The sequence below is a fragment of the Mus musculus genome, chromosome 2, assembly GCF_000001635.26.
Source record: "Mus musculus strain C57BL/6J chromosome 2, GRCm38.p6 C57BL/6J".
Taxonomy (NCBI): Eukaryota; Metazoa; Chordata; class Mammalia; order Rodentia; family Muridae; genus Mus; species Mus musculus.
In genome coordinates this window covers 164,595,227-164,619,962 of record NC_000068.7, presented here as the reverse complement: position 1 = coordinate 164,619,962, position 24,736 = coordinate 164,595,227, and the positions used below count along the sequence as shown (strand labels likewise).

The window sequence follows — 24,736 nt, the reverse complement described above, 5'->3', positions numbered from 1 at the left end:
AGGATTGAATGGCCCACTCGGAGAGACCCACGAGTGTTGCACAGCTAGCTCTATAAGCAAGCCTAGCGCAGCCTCCATCATTGTCCGTTGAGTCCTACTTATACTGTCCAACTGTCACGTGTGCTCCATGGGACTTGCCTCAGCATGTGCACCATTGTGACCACGGTGTGCACCACTGTGTGCACCACTGTGCACCACTGCGTGCACCACTGTGCACCACTGTGCACCACTCTGACAAGACACGATTTCATGGTGAGTGGATCATCAGAACATTAAGAGGAAAAAATGTAAGTCCCTAAGATGAAAGGAAAACAGAATTCAGACATCAAGGTCACAGGCAGGGGCAGGAGGCTAGGCTCTATCCCTGAGTATTAGTATCATTAGTGTATATGTATATGGTGTAAGTGAAGCTCTGTGTGTGTGTGTGTGTGTGTGTGTGTGTGTGTGTGTGTGTGTGTGTGTGTGATGTGACAAGAGTGTACAAGTGGAGGTCAGATGATACTGACATCATTTCTGTCTTCCCACGTTTACGAGTGTTACAGGGACAGAACTCAGGCTGTCAGGTTTGCTCATCAAACACCTTTAGCTTCTGGCCTTGTTGGGAACAAGCAAAATGAACTTGTTCTAACTGCCGCCATTTTCTTTTCAGGCCCAATCATAGAGGGAGGCTAAGGTCAAGGTCCCAGACCCTAGAGGAGATGGGGACGTCCCTACAGCTGAACAGCTCCGGTTGTAAACAGCTGTTGGAATGCAGAGATCTCAGGGACAACTTGTAAGGAGACAGTTGTCTGGGTCCAGCCATCTCAAGGACAACTTCTTCATCTTGCTGGCAGGGTTGAACTAAGGTCATGTTCCCAGGCCCAGGAAACAACACTATCCTGATTGGTGGAAAAATGTAGCAATAACTGGGCACAGATGTTTAAGATTTGCAAGCTTAAATATTGTGGGTCATTCCGGCTTGTTGTTGCAGTTCAGTTGCTGAGCCTGTTCTGAGGTCCTGATCAATTAGTATCAGCTAAATTAGTGGATTTTTGTCATCTGCGTTGACCTGGTGTTTGAGTTATGTTGGATTTTAGTGGACTACATAACACCCTAAGGAACTATCTTGCAAACACCCCCATAAGTCCCTTTGTATGGAGACCTAATTAGGACTTTTTTTTTAAAAGTAATAATAGGATTGACACGTTGCAGTGATGGCTCAGTGGTAGTGAGCTTGAGCTGCTTATGTGGAGGACCCAAGTATGGTTTCCAGTACCCACTTCAAACTGCTCAGAACAACTATGATTCCATTCACACGCACTCACCAACATACACACACACCTTTTAAAAAGTTGATTGTGAATTGTGTTCTTATTTGAAATACTTTCTACCATGTTTCTAAATACTTTTCAAATGAGCCTCTCAGTTTGTTTGTTTGTTTGTTTGTTTGGTTGGTTTTTCGAGACAGGGTTTCTCTGTGTAGCCCTGGCTGTCCTGGAACTCACTCTGTAGACCAGGCTGGCCTCGAACTCAGAAATTCACCTGCCTCTGCCCCCACCCCCACCCCCAGTGCTGGGATTAAAGGCGTGCGCCACCACCGCCCAGCAAGCCTGTCAGTTTTACGGCTACAAGCTCTTCCCTTGCTCTGTTCTTTAGCATCTTGTGATAGATATTTTTATCCTGACTCACAATTGCGATCTTGCAGACAGAGGTCTGCGAACAGATGTGAACACCTGCAGACGGCAGATGAGTTGCTCAGACTCTGAGACATCAGAACTCACAGAATCCTTTATTAGGAGGAACCAGATTTCATAGGAACAAATCGGAGCCCTGAAAGTTGAGGTGATGAGAGTCCCAGGCTGAGGAGGGGGTCAAAGGTCGAAGGTCATGACACTTGAAGAGAAGCTGGGGTTGGGGGAAGGGAATAAGCAAAGTCTAGGGTTCTGGTTTGGGAACAGCTAAAGTCTCAGTGGCTAAGACTTGGCCACTGGCGGCCAATCCGGAGCAGGCGTCGGTTCCCGGGAAGAAGGCCTCAGATTAGGAGCCAAGACCTGGAGCTTCCTCCAGCTCCTCCTTATCATATCCAGGAAGACATTTCTGCAAGACACAAAGATACGGATGGGCATGCTTGGCTTCAGTCACCTTAGGACACAGATCTTTCAGCTAATGGAAAGGGGCGTGGGATCCTCTCCACAGCCTCTGGCAAGCAGGGAAGCCAGAAGAGGTGTGAGTGCTGGACTTGGCGTGACCACGCCTTCTGATTGCCACTGTATACCTGTTGCTTCAGTGTGGTGACCATGGTGGGCTTTGTGCTTCTCCTCTGAGTTGCTCTGAGTGCTCCCCACTCCTGTTGACTTTGCACTCCTGTGACTCACCTCAGACATGCAGGTTTCCTCTGCCTACTGCTTCCCTGCTGTTCCCTCCACCCCAGGTCCTTCCCTTCCACCTCCAGGACTGCTCAGCTCTGGGAAAGGACCAGTGCTATGATGGCTGATTAGACTTAGTAAGAATGAAGGTTAGGGACCTTTAGCACTTACTGCGTTTGTTTATGCAAATGGATGTACAGACAGCTTTAGATTCGAAGTTGTTAGGGTTCCCTTGGCAACCACCATAGATGAATTCGATACAAAGCTTGGTGTCTTGGTTATACCACCAGCGTGGAAGGTAGGCCAAGCAGGGACCAGCATCCTGGGGCAGACTGCATATATCTGTGGGGAAATCACAGGAGACAGATACTTGGATGCTTCTATCCCTAAGGGACAACCCCACCCCTTTCACTGCTGTTTTTGTTTAGCTCAGAGCTGCGCTCCCAGTTCCGTGAGAACTGTGACCGGTCTCTTGAACCGCTTTGGTCTTGGTTTTCTCATCTTCAGGATGGTAACACAAAGTATCACCTTGCTTGTCAGGACAGGGCCGTCGCACGAGCACATGCAGCCATTGCACACGGCTCTTTCGTTGCTTCTCTTCAGCATTGGAACAATGGCATGTTGATGATTTTGCCTCACAAATGTTCCTGTGTTCTTTCCTTCCACCAGGAATGGCCACCATCTAAATCCAAGCCTCTCCAGTCTACTGGACATCAGATTCCAGAGCGACTCATCCACTAGCTCATGACAAAGTTGTCCCCAAACCCCAAACTCCATGTCCTCCCTCTCCACTGCTTCTCTCCTTCGTTGCTCCTGACACACATCCTTTCAAACTTGTGCCTGAAAGTCACCAGAACCCAAGCACAGCACAGGGGCGGTTGGATCACAGGGAGGGTCAAGGCCAGCCCTCCAAGTTCCCCTCTTCATCCAGCTTCACCCTCTCCACTTGCCAGCGTTTCCAGTCCTGATCCTGTCTCCTAACCCAGGGCCTTCCCATGAGCACTTGCTGGTGTCTGTCAAGCTGTCCCTCCCCACATCTGCCTGCACACTACCCATCCTTCAGTTTCCAAGGCCTGGATGCCTTCCCCAGGAAAAGCTTTCCTGTCCACGGTGAGCAGGTGGAGCCCTCAAGGGTGTCATGAGCACCCCGAGTATTTGCTGACTGGTAACACTGGGGGAATGATTTTGATGGTCTTTTGTAGGACTCAAGGATGTGACAGAGAGAACAGAGAATAGGAGGCTAGAAGTGAGAGAGAGAACAGAGGCCTGGACAGAGAAGCCAGGAGACCCCACACCTGCCCAATGTTACACACACACCTGCCCCATGTCACATCCACACCTGTTTCATGTTACACCCACACCTGTCCCATGTTACACCCAATCCTGCCTCATGTTACAACCACACCTGCCCCATGTTACACCCACACCTGCCTCATGTTACAACCACACCTGCCCCATGTTGCAACACACTTGCCCCATGTTACACACACACACACCTGCCCCATGTTACACACTCACATCTGCCCCATGTTACAACCACACCTGTCCCATGTTGCAACACACTTGCCCCATGTTACACACACACACACACACCTGCCCCATGTTACACACTCACATCTGCCCCATGTTACATTCACACCTGTCCCATGTTACACACACACCTGCCCCATGTCACATCCGCACCTATTTCATGTTACACCCACACCTGTCCCATGTTACACCCACACCTGTCCCATGTTACACACACACTTGCCCCATGTGTCACACACACACCTGCCCCATGTTACACACTCACATCTTCCCCATGTTACATCCACACCTGTCCCATGTTACACACACACCTGCTCAATGTTACACACACCTGCCTCATGTTACACTCACACCTGCTTCATGTTACACTCACACCTACCCCATGTTACACACACCTGCCCCATGTCACACACACCTCTCCTATGTTATACCTACACCTGCCTCATGCTACACCCACACCTGCCTCATGTTACACACACGCCTGCCCCATGTTACACACACATCTGTCTCATGCTATCCTACAGCCAGACACACTGTTGGTGTTTGATGAGTCTTTCATAGCCTCTGAGTATCTCAGAACAGCACCACAGGGCAGCCAAGAGATCACATGACCCAGTACCTACATCCATGTTATGAAAGAGAGAACGGAGTCCAAAATGGGAAAGCCAGGGCTGGATCAACAGCTCATTTCTACGAGCACCTACTGCCCTTTCAAAGGACCTGGGATCAGTGCCTAGCACCCATTTGGCAGCTCACAACCATTTGTATTACCAATTTCAGAGGATCTGCTGCCCTCTTCTCTCCTCCATGGGAACTGTATGGATGGGGTACCTGCTGTATTCACTCAGGCAAAACATATTTACACAGAAAATAATCATTTTTAAAAGAAAAGTCGATATTGTTTGATTCAAATACTTGAAGAAAAATGAAAAAGGACACTCTCCTGCCCAGCAGTGACATCACTCAACACCATGAGAATCTGGGTCACACACAAAACCCTAGTGACCCAGAAGACCCGGCAGTGCCAGATCAGAAGGGCGGGAACAGGGATGAGACAGGTACCTTCGCTGAGGTCCAGGCATTTCCTCCCACAGGCGAACAGGCAGCACCTTTCCTCCCCTGGACACTCTCTGTGTCGTAAACACTGGTTTCTTTCTTCAAAGTCACACTTTATTTTATTATACTTTGGACATGTTCCTATGGGAGGAGAAGACGTGGTCCTGTGAGGGGTTGAAGGAAACACTGTTCTCCCTTCCCAGTCCCAGGGCACGCCTGCAGAGTTCAGGAAGCTTGTTTGTCCCTCACCTGTCACTAGGAGGAGGCAACCCTCAGCAGCTCAGGGTTTTCACAACACTGGCCACATCTTCATCTGTAATAACTCAGCATCCAATCTCAGGACCTTCTCTATATAAGATTTTCCAGAGAGAGACCCAGCCCTTTAGAACTATCCTGAGCTTTGTCCTTGGTTGGCCCCTGTTGCTCTCACTGTTTGCCCAGATTGTTGTTTTGAAGGTTACTGTGACAGAGTTTGGAAAGCCTTGGTCAAGCAAGGTCCCGGGGTTAAATGAACAGTGGGTCATACTGATGAAGTACTTCCGGGGCACTTGGCCGTTCTCCTCACTCCTCACTCCTCACTACACAATTATGAGTGGGCCTGGACAGTGTTGCACACACAGAGCACGGGGAGGCTCCATGCAGAGCCACACAGCTCCCGAGGAGTGGTCTCAGAATTCACACCTGTCATGTGACCTCCTAAGCATCCACTTTCCACCACTGCCTTCAGTGCTCAGAATCTCCGTGCATCATCACGCTAAGGGACTCCTGGGGGCTGCACTTTAGCACCCAGGGAAGGTCCTCTGTGACACAGGAAAGCTTTGGGGAGCTGCAGTGGGCAGGTTTGGGAGCTGATGGGGGTGGTGCTAGGAAGAGGCTGGGCCTTCAGTGGAAATCCCTTTGGCTAGTTAATCCCCAGGTCCATTTAATGCACACTAGCCCCAGCACTTCCAGGAAGCATTCTTTATAATGGTGGGGAGTTAACCACCACAGACCAAAGAGCTGTGTCCAGCCAGGCCATCTTCCCAGGATATGGGGAAACACTGACTCCAAACATCACCCACCAGGGCCAGGGGCTGAGGTGAGGGAGACACTGTCACCTGCAGTGTGTTTTGTTCTCTAACCCCATCAAGTTTCTTAAGAACTGGACCCAGTACTTACTTATAAAGACCCCCTCTGCCAGCGCAGGTTCCTGGATGCTCCACAGGAGGATGAAGGGGACCAGGAATGGCAGAAGTCCCCAGAGTCTCATTTTAGGAAGCAGTAGCCTGTTTGGAGGCATTAAACCAGGAGGAGTTTGTCAGTGGCTCCGGCCTCTGCTGCCCCAACAGCCCAGGAAGCATCTCTGGACAGGAGCCAGCACGTTCCCTCCCCAGAGGCCGTCAGTGGACTCGCTGTACCCGCAGTGCAGACTGTGGGGAAAGGGATCTGGCATGCTGGTCAGGGCCTCTGCTGGCGGTTCCCTTCCCTCTCTCCATCCTTCTCTTTTCCTTGAGACAGGATTTGACCTCTCCCAGGCTGGCCTCAAACTTGCTATGTAGTAGAAGTTACTGATCCGTCTGCATCCACCTCCGCAGGACTGGGATCGCAGGTCTGCATCACCTCACCCAGTGAGTGTGGGGCTGGGGGTGGAATCAGCTCTTCACGCATGCTGGGCAAGCAACGATCAGTTGAGCTGCATACTGTCCTGGCCGCTGATTCTCCTCATCTCTGGGCTAATTATCTGTGGCTTTGACCCTGTGTCTCCTTTGTCTCCTTACAATGTCTCTCTGCCTAGGTCTCTTCCTCCTTCCCCTCAGCCCCCTGTGGATGTTCCCTCTCTTGTCTTTGGCTCAGACATCATCTTTAGTCACCACCCAAGAGTAAATTCTGTCAGGTGGACAGGAAGCCACCATTCCTGGTGAGCATCAGGCCAGGAGATGGCACCTCTAAGGCAGGAGAACAAGGGAAGCTGAGAGCCTCTGTCCCAAGTGCAGGTTAGCGGGGACCACAAGAAACAATGACTCAGTCAGCTGCAGGAGGGACTAAAAGTAGTTCTCTGATTGCTCTGGAATATTCCCTCAACTTAAATACTGAAGCTTTAGTGAAGGAGCGAATGCAGTGTGGGCACAATGTGAGCCATGCAGGGGTAAACTGAGGCAGGGACCGCTGGCAGCAGCCACATGCACTTGATGCACCCATCTACAACTGCAAGAGACAGTCCCACAGCGTCTGCTTTGACAAACCGTGCTAAACGTCCATCAGATAAAACCGACCATTTTCAGGTCAACAATTTCAAGCCCTTGTGATACTCATGAGATTGTGTGTCCTATCTGCTGGTTCTGAAATGTTTTTAATCTCTCCAGCTGTAAACCCTGTCTCATGAGCAATCACTCGCTAGCCGGCTGCAACCCACTCCAGCCCCTGAGACTGCTTCCCATCTTGTAGGGCTTCCTGCGGTTCCTGTCTTTGCCTGTGGTGAGTCTTCAGTCCGGCGCCTCACACACACGCTCCACCTCTGAGTTACATCCCTAGCCCTCTCTTTCCTTTCTTAAACTTTTAAGAGAGACCATTACTACCGTGCCCCAACTGGCCTTGGATATGTAATCCTCCTGCCTCCTGAGGATGTGATCACAGGCCTGAGCTACCATGCCTGACTTCTGCCCTGGACATTTCTTCTGTATGGAGTCATACAGTAAAGTATGTGTGTGGAGAGGGCTGGGGGTGGGGGGACCAGAAGGTAATTTCCGAGGTTGTTTGTTTTTTCCTCTTCTTTTCCTTGCTTGAGGCGGTCTCCTTGTACTTTGCTTCTGTAGCGTGTATTCCAGGGTAGCTCGCCCATCAGCTTCCAGGAAATTTGTCTCTGTCTCCTATCTCACTGTAGGAACACTGGCCTTATAGATGCATGCATTACTTTGTCCAGCATTCTATGGGTTCTGAAGATCTGGACTTAGCTCTCCTCTCTTCCAACTCCACTCCTCCACGTCTGCTCCCCACGGACGCATGGTTATATCTTTGTGTATCATGAGGAGCCCAGTTAATAACATGTGCTGCAGATTTCAGAGTTGCTAAGAGACTAACAATGATATCTTAGCTACCTCAAATTGGCCCGCAATGTACCCATCTCATATTTCATTCTACCCCATAAAAATGTACAACTATCATTTGCCCAGTAAAAGTTAAAATGAAAAGGGCAATGTGTACGATGTTCCAAAGGGGAGAGCTAGGTTGCGTTAAAAAAAAAAAAATGAAAGCAGATGTTAAGAGCTAAGAAAAAAAAAAAAACAAGCGAACTAAATCTAATTGAAGCCACGAAGAGCAACATCATTCCAAGCACTGAAAACCAAATGACAATGTATCACTGACTACAGGACTTAAAAGGCAAATTCATGGGTGGCCTTCCAGACACATTTTGTTACTAGGAATTTGTTTGTTTTTGTTTTTCGAAACTGGGTTTCTCTGTGTAGCCCTGGTTGTCCTGGAACTCACTCTGTAGACCAGGCTGGCCTCGAACTCAGAAATCTGCCTGCCTCTGCCTCCCGAGTGCTGGGACTAAAGGCGTGCGCCACCACTGCCAGCAGACACTCGGAATCTCAATTCTAGGCTGGACAGCTAAAGGCACAGGCTGCTCACACCAAGCTGCTCCTTGCCACCCTCAAGTTTCCAGTTCCGTCTCTCTTCAATGCTTACCATTCTTCATCTTGTTGTCTCCCATCTCTCCACAGCACACGTGGTTATCTTAGTGGTCCCTAGGCAGGACCTCTGGGGTCTTCTACCCCACCCTTGCTGCACTGAGGCTGGCAGGGTCACCTGCTATCCACTCATGTCATTCACCTCTCATATCATTGTTTTGTTCTTTGAGACCTGGATTCCTGATCCTCCTACCTTCAGTTCCTGGGTGCTGGGATGAGAGATCATCACATCAGGTTTATTCGGGGCTGGGGATTAGTCCCGGAGCTTCCTGCATACTAACTCTGTCCACCGAGCTACACCCCAGCCTAGCTTGCATCATGTCTTAGGACACCTTTCTATCTGGGCACTCTGGTTTGTCCTAGTTCTGTAAAATATACCAGGCAACTCTTCAGAAGCATCCCTTTGCCTCTAACAAACAGCATCTTTTAATTTCTTATTTTAAAAACCGTATGTGTATGAGTGATTTTCCTACATGAATGTCTGTATACAACATGCACGCCTGATACCAGAAGAGTCCGGAAGAGAGGTTCATATCTCCAGGGACTGGAGTTATAGATGAGTGTAAGCAGCTTCGTGGTTGCTGGGAATCAAACCCAAATCCTCTGGAAGAGCACTCAAGGGTCTCGGATCTGCTGTCTTACCTCTCCAATCCAGTCTTACGGCATCTTGGCAAGTACATGCTTCCACTTAAAATAGACTCATTCTGGGGTAAATCTGCCCCCACCCTAAAAACCACACAGGATGACTCGTTAAGTAAATGATAAATTATTGTAATATGTCCACATTCCCTGTATGCATCGTAATATATGTTCCATAGTAATATAACTATGTTCCATGGAGTAGACATGGGCTGGAACTACAATTGAATAGCCTCTAGTATGTTTGGGAGAACTGTAGATAGATCTGATCTGTGTTTTCCCATCATGCTTATCTCGGGAACTCTCCTTTTTAATGACTGGCTAGAGGCTAATCTGATCAATTAATTCTCTAAACTAGATTGATAGACAAGTTAAATTTTAAACCAAAAGACTAGCTTAAGCGACCAGCCTTGGCCTTCTGAGGAACCTCACAGTCTGACTGGGGAAGTTGAGCTAATGGAGAAGGTATTTTCTGTTGGTATTCACTGTTTCTACTTGCTCTCTAACAAGTGTGTACTGGGGCATGTCTAATCAGTCTACGTTTGATCAATTTTCCTGTCGGGCATAGGTGTTATTGGTTGTTTTGTTTTGTTTGTAATAAGAAAAAAATGGAGGTTTCAGTGAAGCTAAATGATTGAGATGAGACCACACAGCTGATAACACAGCAAACCCAGGAAAACAGTCCAACTCCAAACTCCAGCTTTGTGCCATGCTATCTTGACTCTATAATGATGGATCAAATTTTCACACTGTTATATCCACATTCCCACAACAAGGCCGCTAAGCTAGCTGTGTTTGCCCATTTACTGGAAGAGGAAAACTGAGGATCCAACTTATGCTGTAGGTGTACGTGAGCAAGAGAGGGCCAAAAATCACAGTTACTGCTTTGGGGTTAACATTCCAATTTCTGAAGAATCCAGGTGCTGCTGTCTTTGGGGCCCATAGGACATCAGGGTTCTTTTAAAGGTGGAGAAGGGGGTGGCAGCTTCTGTAGATTGTCATAGGGTCAGAGGACCAGGGGAGACGCTCCAGGGCGTGGCCATAGCTCCATGGGCTCTGAAACGCTCCAGGAGGATCCATCCCGGCATATACTGCATGAGGACATCCTTCCTTCCCTCTCCTCCTTCTCACTGCTTCTGAAATGATTTGCCTAGGGAAAGCTACAGACATCACAAGGTCATCTCATCTTGAAATAAAAAACAAAAAACAAACATACAAACATGTGGAGGCCCTGGCTCAGCAGGTAAGGGCCTCCTTCCTGAGTTCTACCCCTAGTATTCACAGTGGAAGGAGAGACAGAACTCTCTCTCTCTCTCTCTCTCTCTCTCTCTCTCTCACACACACACACACACACACACACACAAATTTGAAAACATATATGGGACAGGAACAGTTTGTCTAGATGAATCATAAGATCATAGAGTTCTATGGAGCCAGAAGAAATCAGAAGAATCTCATTGTTAACAGGTCATGAGTGTGTGTGTGTGTGTGTGTGTGTGTGTGTGTGTGTGTGTGTGTGTGTCTGCATATGTGTTTGTCTGTCTGGGTCTGGGTCTGGGTCTGGGTCTGTGTATGCATGTGTGCCTGGGTGATTCTGAAAACACCAAAATCCTGTAATGTCTGCCCAGGTCTCCAGACAATCTCCATCCCTGTCATCAGAGGAGCAGAGCAAAGGCCCCACTGAATCATGTCTGCAGTTTCTTCAGACAGAAGCACAGGAAAGTCACCTGGGAACTGTTCCAAACGCAGCGCTGTGATGATTCAAGTGTGACCTCTTACCCAGGAGCGAGACAGTGGGGAAGTGACCAAGAAGGACCAGATGCAGCGCAATGGCCAAGTGTGGGGTGCCACAGAGAGTCCCGGGTGACTGCTTCAGACCTGTCTCAACTCGCCACCCCAGGCAGATCCCTTCTTGCTTCTCCATCTGTTTCCTCACCCATGAAGTAAGGGGGCTGGGGACCCTCCCCAGGACGTCTGCTCAGACCGTGCTCCTCCCCTCCGGATGAGCCTAACCGGGCCCCTGTCCTTGGCTCACACAGGCGCAGTCCCTCCGCGCCCTTGCCCACTCCTGGTGGAGTGGAGCTCTGCTGCTGCTGCTGCTGTTTCTCTTCCTCTCCTTGGAGCAGACCTCAACATCATACAACGCCAAGATCAAACGTGCGTGCGTCCACCCTGCTAAGCCATTCTTCCACGGCAGTGCTCTTGGGGACCGAGGGTTGCAATGAGAGCCGAGGGTTAGGGGTTGGTTGGCGCTGCTGGATTCAGGGTCACAGAGAGCTACCTCTATTTACCAGTCGGTGGCTTCCTTCACCTGTTTACCCAAACTATTTCCCTAGCTTTCCTCAATATGTGCCTTCAAGTTTTTTTTTTTTACTTAACTATTCATTGGGCATCCAGAGAGAGGCGAGCAATGGTAGGAAGCCAGGCATTACTTGAAGGGAGTGGCAGCCGAGGGAGGAGAGAGAGAGAGAGAGAGAGAGAGAGAGAGAGAGAGAGAGAGAGAGAGAGAGAGAGAGAGATGAAGAATGGAGGGCAGAGGGAGGAGTAGATTCAAGAAACAGAATTGACCCAAATCCTGGTTGGGTCGGAATCTGGGATTGTGGGGAGCAGAGAAAACCCGTTCTTCAGTGCTTTCCGTAACAGGACTGTCGCTAAGTTGAAGATCAGGATGGGGTCATGGGGTCAGGAAAGGGAACAGAGAGTGGGAACATGCCCCTTAGACCTGGAAGATACTGGTTCTGTCTTAAACACATTGAAACAAAGGGCTCTTGAGAGCCTCTTGGATGGCTTTTCCTCAGGTAACTGTGAACAAAGGTCTTCAGCTCCGAGGAGAGGGTGGGCTTGGGGGAGAGGCACCTGAACTAGTCAGAATCGTGGGAAAGGATGTGTGAAGCCGGGAAGAGTCCAGAAAGCTCAGGAGACACCTGAGACCAGGAAACGTGGACGAGTCCCTCGGTGTGTGCACAAAAGGTACGTGGCTAAGATGAGTCATCCGTGGAGGAAGGAGGGCTCAAATGGCAAGGTAACAGGTGGGCAGGACACATGATAACAAGCCCACACTGAGGTTGATGTGTCCCCGGGAAGCAGGAGGGAGACGAGTCAACAGTACTGAGAAGGGGGCCGGGACTTCATAACCTTGAAGCTTCCCTGTCTTGATCACTGTTTAGCTTTTCTTGGGCTTCAATGTAGCCTCCAGGTGCCTGCTTCAGAATTGCCTATGTTATCTCTAAAACACAGCATCGCCTAGCCTGTACCTTACAGAGATTTTGACTTAGTCATAGTCCACATTTCTGAATGATTCACAAATGATTTCAGTGTTCGCTCCAGATGAGAACCTGGCCGTCCTTGCTGGGTCCCTTCCGAAGTGGGACTGGACTCCTGAAGTGGGAGCCTTGTAAACCCCAGACTCCACCTAATTCACTGTCTTATCCTGCCTGATCTAATTCCCTGAACTTACAAAGCCAGCAAGCTAGAACTGATATGTGGATCTTCTAAAGTTGCATAGTTCCAAAACCCAAGAAGATCTGCACTCTATGATTAAATCCTGACTACCTGTGCTCAGCTCAGAGCCACGGAGCACTGTATTGTCTTGCCTGCTGCTACAGAACCTCTATAAGGAGGTCAGAAATCTGGTGTGGTGCATCTAAAATTTCCATTAAGAGTCACACCAGTCTGAGAGCAAAGTGCCAGCCGGGGCTGCTGTTCTCATCTGGGTCCTCTTCTCAGATCACGTGTAGTATAATCATGTTTTTACAGTTTTAGACCTGGGGCTCTCGTTTCTATAGTGATGCCAGATCCTAGAAGCCACCTCACTTCCTGGCTCTTGGCCATCTGCCATGGACAAAGCTGCTGAGACAGTCTGTTGGAACCTTCCCACAGTTTGAATCTCTCTAACTCCTCTACCGACCATGAAACCCTGCTTTTAAAGGACCCTGTTGATAGGGCTTGAATCATGCTTATGAGGTTCCTCTTAGCAGTGTCTCAATTAGTGCTTGGTTCAATAACAAGGACAGGAGCATTGAGGCACAACTTTAGAATTCTGGCCACCATAAAGACTGAAAGTCATGTCATGGGCTTAAAAGAGAGGATGCGACCTCATAACTGGCTTTGACCTTGTGCCTGGCACTGTAGGGTGTGTATTATATGGGCATCGACCCACAAAATTTCAACAAGCAGACACTTAAGACAGGGATTGACATTCTCACCTTACAGTTGGGAATCTTGTGAATCTGACAAAAAAATATTTTTTTCAAATATTATTTGTCTAGTTCCTGTTGGAGCCAGGCTAGCAAGACCAGATGGACTGCACTTCTGCCCCACACACCATGTCTTTCTCTCCTACCGCTGCCAACTCAAAACCCTGTAACTGAACCCAGACTGGTCCTGAGTTCATGAAACATGTCAGGGACCAAAGTCAGGACTCCTGGCTCCATTCCATTGCCTTTCCTCCACTGTTCTTCAATGTCCTCTGCTGACTGTGGTCCCGGAGGCAGAGGAGTTAGACACTAAAGTCATCAGGTCACGGGGAAATAGCTCTTTTGTTTAAGACAAACAGCATTGTCTCTGCCTAGTTATCTGCTTTGGAACCCAAGATGGCTTTCCTTTGGCTACCTGAGCTCGGATTCTAGATTGTGCTCCACTGGAAGGGATCAATCGCGCAGAGCGACAGATGTGGCCGCTAAGTATAAGCAAGGGAAGAACGGAGAGTCAGAGGTGGATGAAAAGGCAGAGAGAGAGATCCTCACAGCTCGCCTCTGCCATGGAGGAAAGGGGCTGAAATGCTTGAGGATGTGAGCTTGGCTGTTTCTTTCTTTGCAGAAAAAGTGGGAGAGTGTCCTAGGCAGCGGTTGGAATGCAGAAACGAGAGTTTGAGCTCCTGCAAAACGGACTTCAACTGTAAGGCGCATTTCAAGTGCTGCCAATTTGCCTGTGGGAGGAAATGCATGGATCCCTATGAAGGTACCGGCATTGAGGTGGGAGGAGGCATGGGCACGTTTTTGAGGTCACCCACTTCTTGCTACATCCAGAACTAGTTGAACAATCCTCTTAGAAGACCAGACCAAACGGCCAGAGTTTATGCCTTCCTCATTCCATAATTCAACTCTCTGCCTTTAAGTCCAAGTCATGTGTCCAGGTGGAGTGGATCCAAGCAGTTGATATTGATGCAAAAAAAATTTTTTTCATTTGACCATTCACAAATACCTAGTGCCTACTCAATGTTCACTCTGTGTAAGGCTCTTATTTGCAAAATCAAACTTCATTCAAATTGTAGTTCGAGAAATGAAGCCTCCCTCAATCCAGATGCTCGGATCATTTTGGACTCTTTGGCCTTTTTTGTTTGGTTGGTTTTTTGTTTTGTTTTTGTTTTTCAAGACTGGGTTTCTCTTTGTAGCCCTGGCTGTCCTGGAACTCACTCTGTACCCCAGGCTGGCCTCAAACTCAGAAATCTGCCTGCCTCTGCCTCCAAAGTACTGGAATTAAAGGTGTGAGCCACCACTGCCGGGCTCTCTTTGGCCTTTAAAGGGGGTTTCCTAGAAATCCTAAGTATTCAACATCCTGTATGTCAGGGGCCAAACATTTAACAGAGAGTCATTCATTTCTTTTTTGATTTCATACTTAATTAATATATTAAGATAGGGGCCAGGCAGAGTGGCATGTGACTTTAATCCTGGCATGTGACTTTAATTCTAGCATTTGAGAGGCAAAGACAGTTGGATCTCTGTGATTTCCAGGTCAGTTTGGTCTACATAGAGAGTCAACACTCCGTGTGTGTGTGTGTGTGTGTGTGTGTGTGTGTGTGTGTATGTGTGTGTGTGTGTTGCTTTTTTGACACACACACACACACACACACACACACACACACACACACACCACACACACACACACACACACACACACACACGGAGTGTTGACTGTATCCCAAAATTAAAAATACAAGGAGGAAATGAGGGGAGACTTGGAAGCAGAGGCCTGCTTGGACGGAGAGACTGTGAACCTGCTGTCTAGAAGGGTTCCGAGAGCCCAAACTCTCTGTTAACTCAGAGCCATGTGAGATGAGGTTTTGCTTTGCTTGGCATAAGACCATCACAGAGACGACTCACCACAGACAGCCACGAGGCATCTAGCTCAGTAAGAATCCGTTTGAGCCTATTCTAGGATTCAGGTTTGTGTTGGCTGACTCAGAGAGGACTAGGCAAGTAAGGGTTAGCCTTAAATTAGATATTGTCCAAAAATGGATTAATTCTGTGGTTGAGCATCTGTCGCAGTGACTCTTGTCTCTAACGAGGACATACAGGATGAGAAGAAAGCGGTAGTCAGTGAAGGAATGTTAGCTACACACTTTAGCTAGAAGTTGGAAGCCTTTAGTATTCTTTGAGTTTCTGTTGTCTTGCTTTTGTCTCCCTTTATCATGATCTTAGAGTAAAAATGGTGTGAGTTGTCCTAGGAGAGGTGTGTGTGTGTGTGTGTGTGTGTGTGTGTGTGTGTGTGTGCTGAGTCGGGGAACAATGTGGTCTCTCTGTGTCATACTCAGCTTTAGACATCAGGGACTATGGTTGTTCTCCCTGTATCCCAGGTACTTTGTTGGTCACTCTGGCTACAGTTCCTGAGCACATCTTGCCCTCTCAAAGCTCAAGGCCATGTGGAAGAAAGATTTGCGTCCAAGTGTTTCTGTGTGCTGTGCGTAATGCATTTTGTAAGAAAGAGCAGTGCTCAGAAGAGCTGCACAGCATCAAGCAGGGATGTAGAGCTAGAAATAGAACCTATGTCTTTTTAAAGATTTATTTATATTTTATCTGTGTGGTTGGCTTTCCTGCATGTAACTATAAACACCGTGTTTGGCTGATACCTGTCAAGGTGAGAAGAGAGTGTCGAGTCCCCCAGAACTGGAGTTATAAACAGTTGTGTGCCTCCATGTAGGTGCTGAGAGTCAAGTCTATGTCTTTTAAAAGGAAAAACTGGCGGCCTGGAAAGATGGCTCAAGCAGTTGAAAGCACTTGCTCTTGCAGAGACCTGTGTTCCATTCCAGGAGCTCTGACTCCCTCTTCTGGCCTCAGACGGTACTGCACACACATAGTGCACAAACTCCATGAAAGCAGACCACTCAGTCCATATAAAATACAGGGGGTGGGAATTTTTTTTTAAAAAACATTCTACATGTGTTTATTTTTATTTTGCTGGGATGCCTGCCATGGCATGCTTGTGGAAGTCACCTGACAATATGCAGGAGTTGGTTTCTTCCTTCCACTGTGTAGTCCTGGAGATCCAACTCAGGTAATTTGGGTGGGTGACAAATCCATCTCCAGCTCACCTATGTCTTTTTCCCACTGGCTTTTTCTGTGACGCAGGCTTGTGGCTAGGAACCTGACCTCCTCATTATACTCATTCTTTGCTCCCTTACCTCAGAGCCCTGCATGCTACCCTCAGACAAAGGAAACTGCCAGGACATTTTGACGCGCTGGTATTTTGACTCTCAGAAGCACCAGTGCAGAGCCTTTCTATACAGTGGATGCCGTGGGAATGCGAACAACTTCCTCACCAAGACTGACTGTAGAAACGCTTGCATGTTTGTTGGTAAGACCTATATCCCTAGTACTGGGGGGTGGGGGTGGGGGCTTGCTTAACTACAAACAGTGTAATAGTAGAGTTATAGCTTTGAGGCTTTGAGACCAAGCTGCCTTGGGTCCAAATCCTTGCTCTACCATTGCTGCTTGAGAGGCCTTTGGGTAGCATTCATGACTTTAGGCTGGGCTATAAAATGAGGATGCTAACGGTGTTTCCTGATGGAGTTGCTGTGACTGGAAACTAAGCTAATGTAAAAAAAAAATTAAGAGGCTGAGAAATGAGGAAGAGTTAGCAGACAGGAGGCCTCTGGAAGTCAGGAGGTGGTCCTGTGGGCTTTCCCTTCTTCCCATTCACTTTGGCAAGCCTTCACAAGGAAGGCTTGAGGTCGGAGAATGGCAAGGAGGAGGCATGGTCCTTCCTGCTCTGAGCCCAGGAGGTGACTCTCCAAACTGCATCTTCATGCTTCCCCTCCCACCAGTATTCTGCAGGCTCCAGGTAAACACCTAAGCTCCTTGAACTTACTTTCCAGGTTTCCAGGTAACACCGAGTAATCGCAGGGCTCTGGCCCCCTCCCCTCTTCTGAGCAACTGGGTACCCGCCTCACACTTTCTCTTCCCAACAGTGGGTTTCCATACTGCTCTCCTGAACGCTCTGATTCTCCTTGGCCCTTATCGAGGACTTGATCCTACTCTTCCAGCTCTTGATTTTACACCCCAGCTGTGCTTGACTTCTCTATTCTTGAAGTCTCCCGCAATCCCCTGAAATGAGACAGTACACATAACGTATTCATGATCATCGGGCCCTTGCAACCTGAGGCCGGGGTCTAACTCTTTGGGGAAACATGCTTCTCATTACATCAACCTGTTGAGCATCATCCTGAGGAACAATCTTTGAAGGAGGCCCAGACAGGTCAGTTCTAGTAATTGTAGACCTGGGAGGTAGAGACTATGGTGAAGGTAAAGCCTATAGACTCTCCTCCTCCTCCTCCTCCTCTTCTTTTCTTCTCCCCCTCCCTCCTCCTCCTCTTCTTTTCTCCTCCCCCTCCCTCCTCCTCCTCCCTCCTCCTCCTCTTCTTCTTCTCCTTCTCCCTCTCCCTCCCCCTCCCCCTCCTCTTCCTCTTTAAATATGGAACGCTTCACAAATTTGCGTGTTATCTTTACACAGGGGCCATGATAATCTTCTCTGTATCGTTTCAATTTTAGTCTATGTGCTGCCGAAGCGAGCACTAGACTCATTCTTCAATGCAATGATCAGTGCTGATACTGCAGGGAGCCAGTGTGCTATGGGGTCTGTGCATCAACCTGGATTAAAATCCTACTCCCCTCTGTCCACTGCAAGTTTCATCAGCTTTCCGACTCTGGAAGAGCAAGCAGCTGAGTTGTTGGCAGGATTCTGTGCCATTGAAGATGTAAAGGGCGTGGCATGCTGACTCTTCACGCTGTGCTCATTAAGGACAAGTCAGAAGTGTCTGTGGGTCTTCTGAGTGCCTGTGTCAGCCCTGGGATAAGTGTGCTTGGCTTAATGGCACTGTATTTCTGCCTTAAGCTTCGTGAGGCAGGTTGAGAAATAGTCTATCATCAATACTTTATGGTTTTATTAGTTTGGTCGCATTCCATTGCCCAGGCCAACCAGGAACTTGCAGTAATTCTCCTGTCTCAGCCATCCATGTGCAGGATTTACAAATGTGAGCCACCATACCTGGCTCCATCACTAACACTTTGCAGATGAGAAAGCAGAGTTATAATCCTCTTAGTTGCCTAGGGATGGACAGCTGGTAGAGGATGGAGCCCAAGTTTTAATTTCTCAGCCTTGCTGTGTCCAAATAGCAAAGACAACTTCATGACCTGGCTTGGAAAAGCTAGCGCCACGTGCTTCCCTTTCTGGGGGGCTCTAAAGAACCATGGAACCATGGACTCAAGAAAGTAGCTGTCAAACGCGTGAGGCATGCACACAGAACTTAGGAGGTCGAGGCAGAAGGGTTAAGAGTTCAAGGCTGGGGCTGGTGAGATGGCTCAGTGGGTAAGAGCACCCGACTGCTCTTCCACAGGTCCAGAGTTCAAATCCCAGCAACCACATGGTGGCTCACAACCATCCGTAACGAGATCTGATGCCCTCTTCTGGTGTGTCTGAAGACAGTTACAGTGTACTTACATATAATAAATAAATAAATCTTTAAAAAAAAAAAAGAGTTCAAGGCTGGTGTTGGCTACACAACGGGCTAGAGACCAGCCTGGGCTACATTAGACTTTGTCTCAAAACACTAAAACAGAAACAAAATCAGGAATAAATGAGAAAAAACCCTCATGTCTGAATCTGACCTAAGAAAAAGAAAGGAAGGGAGGAGGGAGAAAGGAGAGAGGGAGGGAGGGAGGGAGGGAGGGAGAGAGAGAGAGAGAGAGAGAGAGAGAGAGAGAGAGAGAACGGATGAATGAACAGAAGTGGTCCCAGGGAGGTATGTATAGTATTTTCTCCCATTATAACTCAAAGGTAAATTTACACACAACGTCTGAGGCCCTTGAGGGTTGTCAAATGTAACTAGAGGATGCCCTTACATTCATAGGCAGCCAGAACTCACACATCTCCCCTCTCTAGGGTTAGGCTTTGGCCACAGTGTCTGTATGTCCATCACAAACCTGAAGATGACAGGTGGTTTCCTTTATTTCATAGAGAAACTGAACTTATTGACTTATTGACAGGACTGGGGCTTTTTGTTTGTTTGTTTGTTTGTTTGTTTGTTACATATACAACATTCTGCCTGCATGTATTCTGCAGGCCAGAAGAGGGCGCCAGATCTCATTCTCGATGGCTGTGAGACACCATGTGGTTGCTGGGAATTGAACTCAGAACCTCTGGAAGAGAGCAGCCAGTGCTCTTAACCTCTGAGCCATCTCTCCAGCCCCTAGGCCTGGGGCTTTGATGTGGTGAACTTCCAACATTAAGCCCACTCTATTGCATGGCGTACCCCATGTTTTTGTTTCTCCTCAGCCTACTGGCGATCACCCCTGAGGAGAAGAGCTTTCTGAAGGGCAGTGTGTGGTTAGGCTGTAAAACTCACCTCTGTTTTTGTTCCAGAGAAGAAAGGACAGTGCCCGCTGTTCCCTTTCCAAATGCGAATGGAGTGCCCAGCCTCCTGTAAGAACGACATGGATTGCCCGGAGAAGGAGAAATGCTGCGAGTCCAGGTGTGGCTTCATCTGTGCCCGAGTCTGGCTAGGTAAGGACTGTGGGCAAACCTCTCAGAGTCTATGGGCGTTTGCCACAGGTGTCACAGGGCGTTTGTGACAGGGTGCTTATCACACTTCTGTGGTGACATCAGTACCCCGTGGAATGGGTGAGGGCAGCAGCACAGAGCATAAACTCACAAGGTGGTCTAGCCTGGTCTAGATCTCACTATAGAATCAAGCTAACCTCAAACTTACCATCCTCCTGCCTCAGCCTCCTGAGTACAGCACCTGGCTGAGAGGTGAAGAAGTCCCTTGAGCCTCAAATGCCCCTTGCCCTAGTCTTGAAGGTTTCTGGGGAAACTTTTTAAAATGTCCAACCAGCATCCTCACGTTGATCTCTGGACACGTGTGCTGATCTTCAAAGCCTCTCATGAATGCAGTCATTCTCTGTGAATGTGGGAAAAAAAAATTTTTACTTGGGTGGTGGTGATGCACACCTTTAATCCCAGCACTCAGGAGACAGAGGCAGGCTGATCTCTGTAAGTTCAAGGCTAGGCTGGTCTACAGAGTGAGTTTCAAGACAGCCAGGAAACCAGAGAAACCCTGTCTTGGGGGAAAAAAAAACAAAAATCAAAACCCAACAACCAAAACCCTTGTTTGTTCTCTGTCTTCATTCCTCAGTGAGCACAAATTGGCGGTGTCTTGTGCTAAGTATGCACACATGCATACAGGTGTACACACACACACACACACCCATAAAGAAAGAAAAAATCGAACATTATTGGGGTTTCCAAATTTGTGTCAGATTATTTCCAAATTGGTATTTCAAAACCAATTGGTCTTATTTTACTTCACAAAGTTAAAACGGGCTTCTGCCCGCGGAAGCCCATAGTGTGCTCTAAGATCGACAAACCCAAGTGCCTGCAGGACATTGACTGTCCCCTGGATGAGAAGTGCTGCACCCGCTGTGGACTGAAGTGCTTGAAACCCAGACACTGAACAGTGAGTGGGGAAAAACTGTCACAGTGGTGCATTATGGGTAGCATAAAATAAGGCTCTCACTTCTGTCAAATGATGTTGCCAACTAGTCAGTTATGACACTTCTAGGCCTGCTGTGCTACACACACACACACACACACACACACACACACACACACACACACGCACGCACTCTTACTTGTAGTTATGTAATTGTGTGTGTATAGATGTGTGCTTGTATGTGTGCCTTTGGAGGCTAGCAGAGGGCGCCAGATTCCCTGGTACTGAACTTACAGAGGGTTGTGAGCCGCCTGCTGTGGGTGGTGGGAACCAAACTTGCCATGCAAGCATCAGGACCTAAGCTTGATCCCCACGACCTATGTAAAATTGTAAGGTGTGGAAGAGGGTGCTTATAATCTCACAGCTGGGAAGACAGGGAGGGGAGGCGCTATGGGACCGCTGGCTAGCGTGATCAGTGAGCTCCAGGCCAATGAGAGACCCTGTCTCAAAAACAAGATGGATGATACCTGAGGAACCTCACCCAAGTGTGACATCTGCCCTTCATACCTGTGTGCACTCATGTACACACACACCAGCATACACAGATGTACCTGCACACACATGTACCCACATATATATGTACACACACACACCCCCACACACACACATCCACACAAACACACCCCCACACACAATATATCACATCCTGTTGACTAAAAAAGATTCAGGAACCTACCAGCTGGGCTTGATGGCACACATATCTTGCCATCAAGAAGACTGAGGCAGGAGGATTGTAAGGCAACCCAGTAGGAGAAAAGGAGTCCCAGAAGCAGTCATAGGTGTCAGAAACAGCCCCTGTTCCCTCTGTTAGGAGTCCTTGCAAAAACACCAAGCTACAGAACTATAAAACATAGGCAGAGGACCTACGTTAGACCCATGCAGGCTCCCTGATTGTCAGCTGTCTCTGTGAGCCCCTGCAAGCTCAGGTTTGTGGATGTTACAGGTTTTCTTGTGCTGTGCTTGATCACAGCTCTCAAGAGGCAGAAGCCCACACACCCATGACTTCCGGGCCAGCCTGGTCTATATGGCAAGATCCAGGCCAGCTAGCGATACATAATGAGAGCTTGTTCCAAAACACAAACCAAACAAGAGGGAGAGAGGGGAGAGAGAGGAGAGAGAGGAGAGAGAGGGAGGGGGAGGCTTTACTTAAAAGACTAAGTTCCTATCCCTCTTTTTACGCAGTTTCCTGCTTTCGGCCTGGACAGCAACCAGGAAGAATTCTTTCCCTGATAGACAAGAGAGACCCTTTCATCTTTTCAGTCACCTTTGGGGTGAGGTCCACACACTCGGTGACACAACTGTCTAGCTGCCACTTCACAGGATGCTCCTCCCACTGCATCCATGGAATCTTTGGCTTTGTCCCTGCGATGCATGGTGTGCCTGTCCAGAGGGTCCCGGGACTCACTGGTCACCATGGACTGGGCTTGAGCCATGAGCACAGGGCAATGCCTGACACACAGCCACGCCTCTCCTCACCTCTCGCCTCACAGACAACTGCCAGTCTTCACAGCTGCAGACTCTGTACCAGAATATGGGGCGAAATCCCTCCTCATTGTACGCCCAGACCCCCCCCCTGGGGGGGGGCTTCCTCAGCACCGCTAACACACCCGTGGACCAGATGCACATTGTGCCAGCGCCCCCTTGCCACTGGGTCTGGCTTACTGCTACTCAGTTCCTCACCTTATTGCCCGTGCAATCTTCCTGCCGTTCCTCGGTGTATTTCAGTCTTGAATAATTGTCTAAAGCTGATCCGTTTTTTCTATATATTTCAAACGTATTAACGCTGAGGACCAGCTTAGCATCCAGGTAAACCGAGGAAGGCAGCCAGGTGTGTCATCTGCAGGGGTCAAAACCTGATGACCCTTGTCTATTTAATTCTCTCTTGGTGTTCTTAGGCCAAAAGTTGAAGGCCTCTGGCAATTACTCCTGCTGATAGTAGCAGGGGATTAAGAAAAGAAACCTAGTTACTTGGACTCTTTGACTCATGGGCCTCTTACTGGCCAGGCCAGGTTCTGCTCTCCAGAGCCAGAAAGAAAAGGAGAGAGAGGGAGGGGGAGGGGAGGGGGATGGGGAGAAGCAGAAACGGGCTACATCTTTACTGTTGTGTTTTTCTGAAACACTTTACTGTTGTTCTTCTCCCTTCTCAGGAGAGTGGATCACACGGCCTTTGAAGCACTTTTACATCCCATAAGTTCATAGCAAGTTTAAGGCAATAGTTCATGTCATAGGTTGATAAGGTTTAGGGAGTTATAGCAGAATCGATTACATGTCTTCCCGTTAAGACTAGTACCTGACTGAACATTTCATTATCTATTGTCTAGCTCCATACGTTCGTTGTAAGTTTAAAGCAATAGTTTTTATGTCACAAGTTAGCACAGTTTCATCAAGAGACAAATCGTCTGCTTTGTGCCATATTATTTTGAAGTCTTGTATAGATAAACTAGTCAATCTCTTATTTTTTTTTTGTCCTTGCATTTAAAATAAATTGTCCATTCCCAGTTTATGACCTTTAGTTACCAAATAGTGGCCTCACTCCTAACCTAGGAGGGATGTTCTCCTGGGCTGTAAATTTGTTTTGGTTTTTGTTGTTGTTGTTGTTTTGTTTGTTTGTTTGTTTGTTTGTTTGTTTTTTCAAGACAGGGTTTCTCTGTGTAGCCCTGGCTGTCCTGGAACTCACTCTGTAGACCAGGCTGGCCTCGAACTCAGAAATCCGCCTGCCTCTGCCTCCCAGGTGCTGGGATTAAAGGCGTGCGCCACCACGCCCGGCTTTGACTGTAAATTTGTTCTAAGCTTCCTTTCTTTTCCTAGTGCAATTAGTCTGTGACATATGAAAGTTTACAGAGCTCTATTTGCAGCTTTTATTCTACGGGAGGGGGTGAAATTACCTGTTTCAATTTAAGAGGTCTATGAAATCATTATCAGGGATTATGAAATCATCAATTTGAAGTATACAGCATTACCACATAAGAATACATCTTCATGTTGACCTGCAGGAAATTTGACCAATAGGGTGGTGGGCTGGTGCCCAGGAATCGCTAGGCTATGTAACAGTGGCAGGAAAGGTATATCAGCATCGAGAAGCAATCCTGAGATGAAGTCTCTGGGGACTTTGCCTCCAGAGCACACCCATCGAACCCATGCCAAATGGCGGGGCATCTCCAGAAAATTCACTTGTTTGCCGTAGCCTTTCCTTGTCCTATTAACTTTGTGTAATATTAATTACAATATATAATTTCACATCTTCCAAATACCCCCATGCTCCTCTGCTCTTTTGACCCACCCAGTATCTTCCCAACCATCACTCGACTAGCCACACCCCTGTGTGTCTACTTTTATACCTCCCAGTCATCCTACCTGCCTTGCTCAAACAGAGAGATAGACTGAGAGTTTATCTTAACCCTGTCCTGCTTTAAGGACCAGTTGCTAGACAGTGACCTGCTGGATGGCTCTCAGAGCCTGTCTGGGAGAGCAGATGTCCAAGTTAGCAATGCAGTCAGATGCACTAGGAGCAATGCTGGGAGCCATCCACACAACAGGGCCTGGTCTGATGGAGAAGCATGAGTTGCCACCTACAGGTCAGTGTGTTCTGGTTCTTCCTAAGTCACTCATTCTGAGCAGATTTCTCCTAGAACGAAGGTATACGAAGGCTACGACCTTCTGTAAAAGAAAGAAGAAAAGGAAGGCAAGGACCGGCTGAGTGTGTCCTAACCAGTTTGTTCCATGAATTAAGTGTT

General features: G+C 48.2%; 2 protein-coding genes and 1 non-coding gene across 14 annotated transcripts; 1 reads left to right on the top strand and 2 right to left on the bottom strand.

Moving 5' to 3' along the window:
* Window positions 1–1,749: 1,749 nt before the first annotated feature.
* On the bottom strand, window positions 1,750–6,452 carry Wfdc6b (WAP four-disulfide core domain 6B). Of its 2 annotated transcripts, XM_006499875.2 has the most exons (5): window positions 6,329–6,452; window positions 6,090–6,196; window positions 4,938–5,072; window positions 2,517–2,687; window positions 1,750–2,076 (listed from the first exon to the last, which is right to left on the bottom strand). In XM_006499875.2, exons 1-5 carry the CDS (start codon window positions 6,361–6,363, stop codon window positions 2,057–2,059), a joined length of 468 nt encoding a protein of 155 aa, XP_006499938.1. In that variant the 5' UTR covers window positions 6,364–6,452; the 3' UTR covers window positions 1,750–2,056. The 2 variants fall into 2 exon arrangements, with proteins under 2 accessions (XP_006499938.1, NP_001012743.2); NM_001012725.2 differs by lacking the exon at window positions 6,329–6,452 and having other exon boundaries at window positions 6,090–6,263.
* Wfdc8 (WAP four-disulfide core domain 8) lies at window positions 6,337–23,505 on the top strand. Of its 11 annotated transcripts, none has more exons than NM_001276431.1 (8): window positions 6,337–6,538; window positions 10,867–11,181; window positions 11,278–11,395; window positions 14,057–14,197; window positions 16,643–16,810; window positions 19,874–20,014; window positions 22,185–22,273; window positions 23,150–23,505. In NM_001276431.1, the coding sequence occupies exons 2-8, from the start codon at window positions 11,068–11,070 to the stop codon at window positions 23,171–23,173; spliced, it is 795 nt and encodes a 264-aa protein (NP_001263360.1). In that variant the 5' UTR covers window positions 6,337–6,538; window positions 10,867–11,067; the 3' UTR covers window positions 23,174–23,505. The 11 variants fall into 11 exon arrangements, with proteins under 11 accessions (NP_001263360.1, NP_001074019.1, XP_006499736.1 ...); NM_001080550.2 differs by adding an exon at window positions 20,824–20,966 and having other exon boundaries at window positions 22,185–23,505; XM_006499672.3 differs by lacking the exon at window positions 6,337–6,538 and adding exons at window positions 6,709–7,192; window positions 7,274–7,385 and having other exon boundaries at window positions 22,185–23,500.
* Gm25512 lies at window positions 17,921–18,027 on the bottom strand. Its single transcript, XR_003954270.1, has one exon. It is a non-coding gene; the product is annotated as a U6 spliceosomal RNA (small nuclear RNA).
* Window positions 23,506–24,736: the final 1,231 nt, after the last annotated feature.

Bases quoted from the DNA above. Each gene is read 5' to 3' on its own strand.
- Wfdc6b (XM_006499875.2), bottom strand. From the start codon at position 6,363: ATGCCAGATCCCTTTCCCCACAGTCTGCACTGCGG. The intron at 6,197-6,328 runs GTACAGCGAGTC...GCCTCCAAACAG, and splicing joins CCCCACAGTCTGCACTGCGG to GCTACTGCTTCCTAAAATGA. The intron at 2,688-4,937 runs GTACCTGTCTCA...ATTTCCCCACAG, and splicing joins ATGCCTGGACCTCAGCGAAG to ATATATGCAGTCTGCCCCAG.
- Wfdc8 (NM_001276432.1), top strand. From the start codon at position 11,068: ATGGCCAAGTGTGGGGTGCCACAGAGAGTCCCGGGTGACTGCTTCAGA. The intron at 14,198-16,642 runs GTACCGGCATTG...CCCTTACCTCAG, and splicing joins ATGCATGGATCCCTATGAAG to AGCCCTGCATGCTACCCTCA. The intron at 20,015-22,184 runs GTAAGGACTGTG...CTTTTTACGCAG, and splicing joins CTGTGCCCGAGTCTGGCTAG to TTTCCTGCTTTCGGCCTGGA.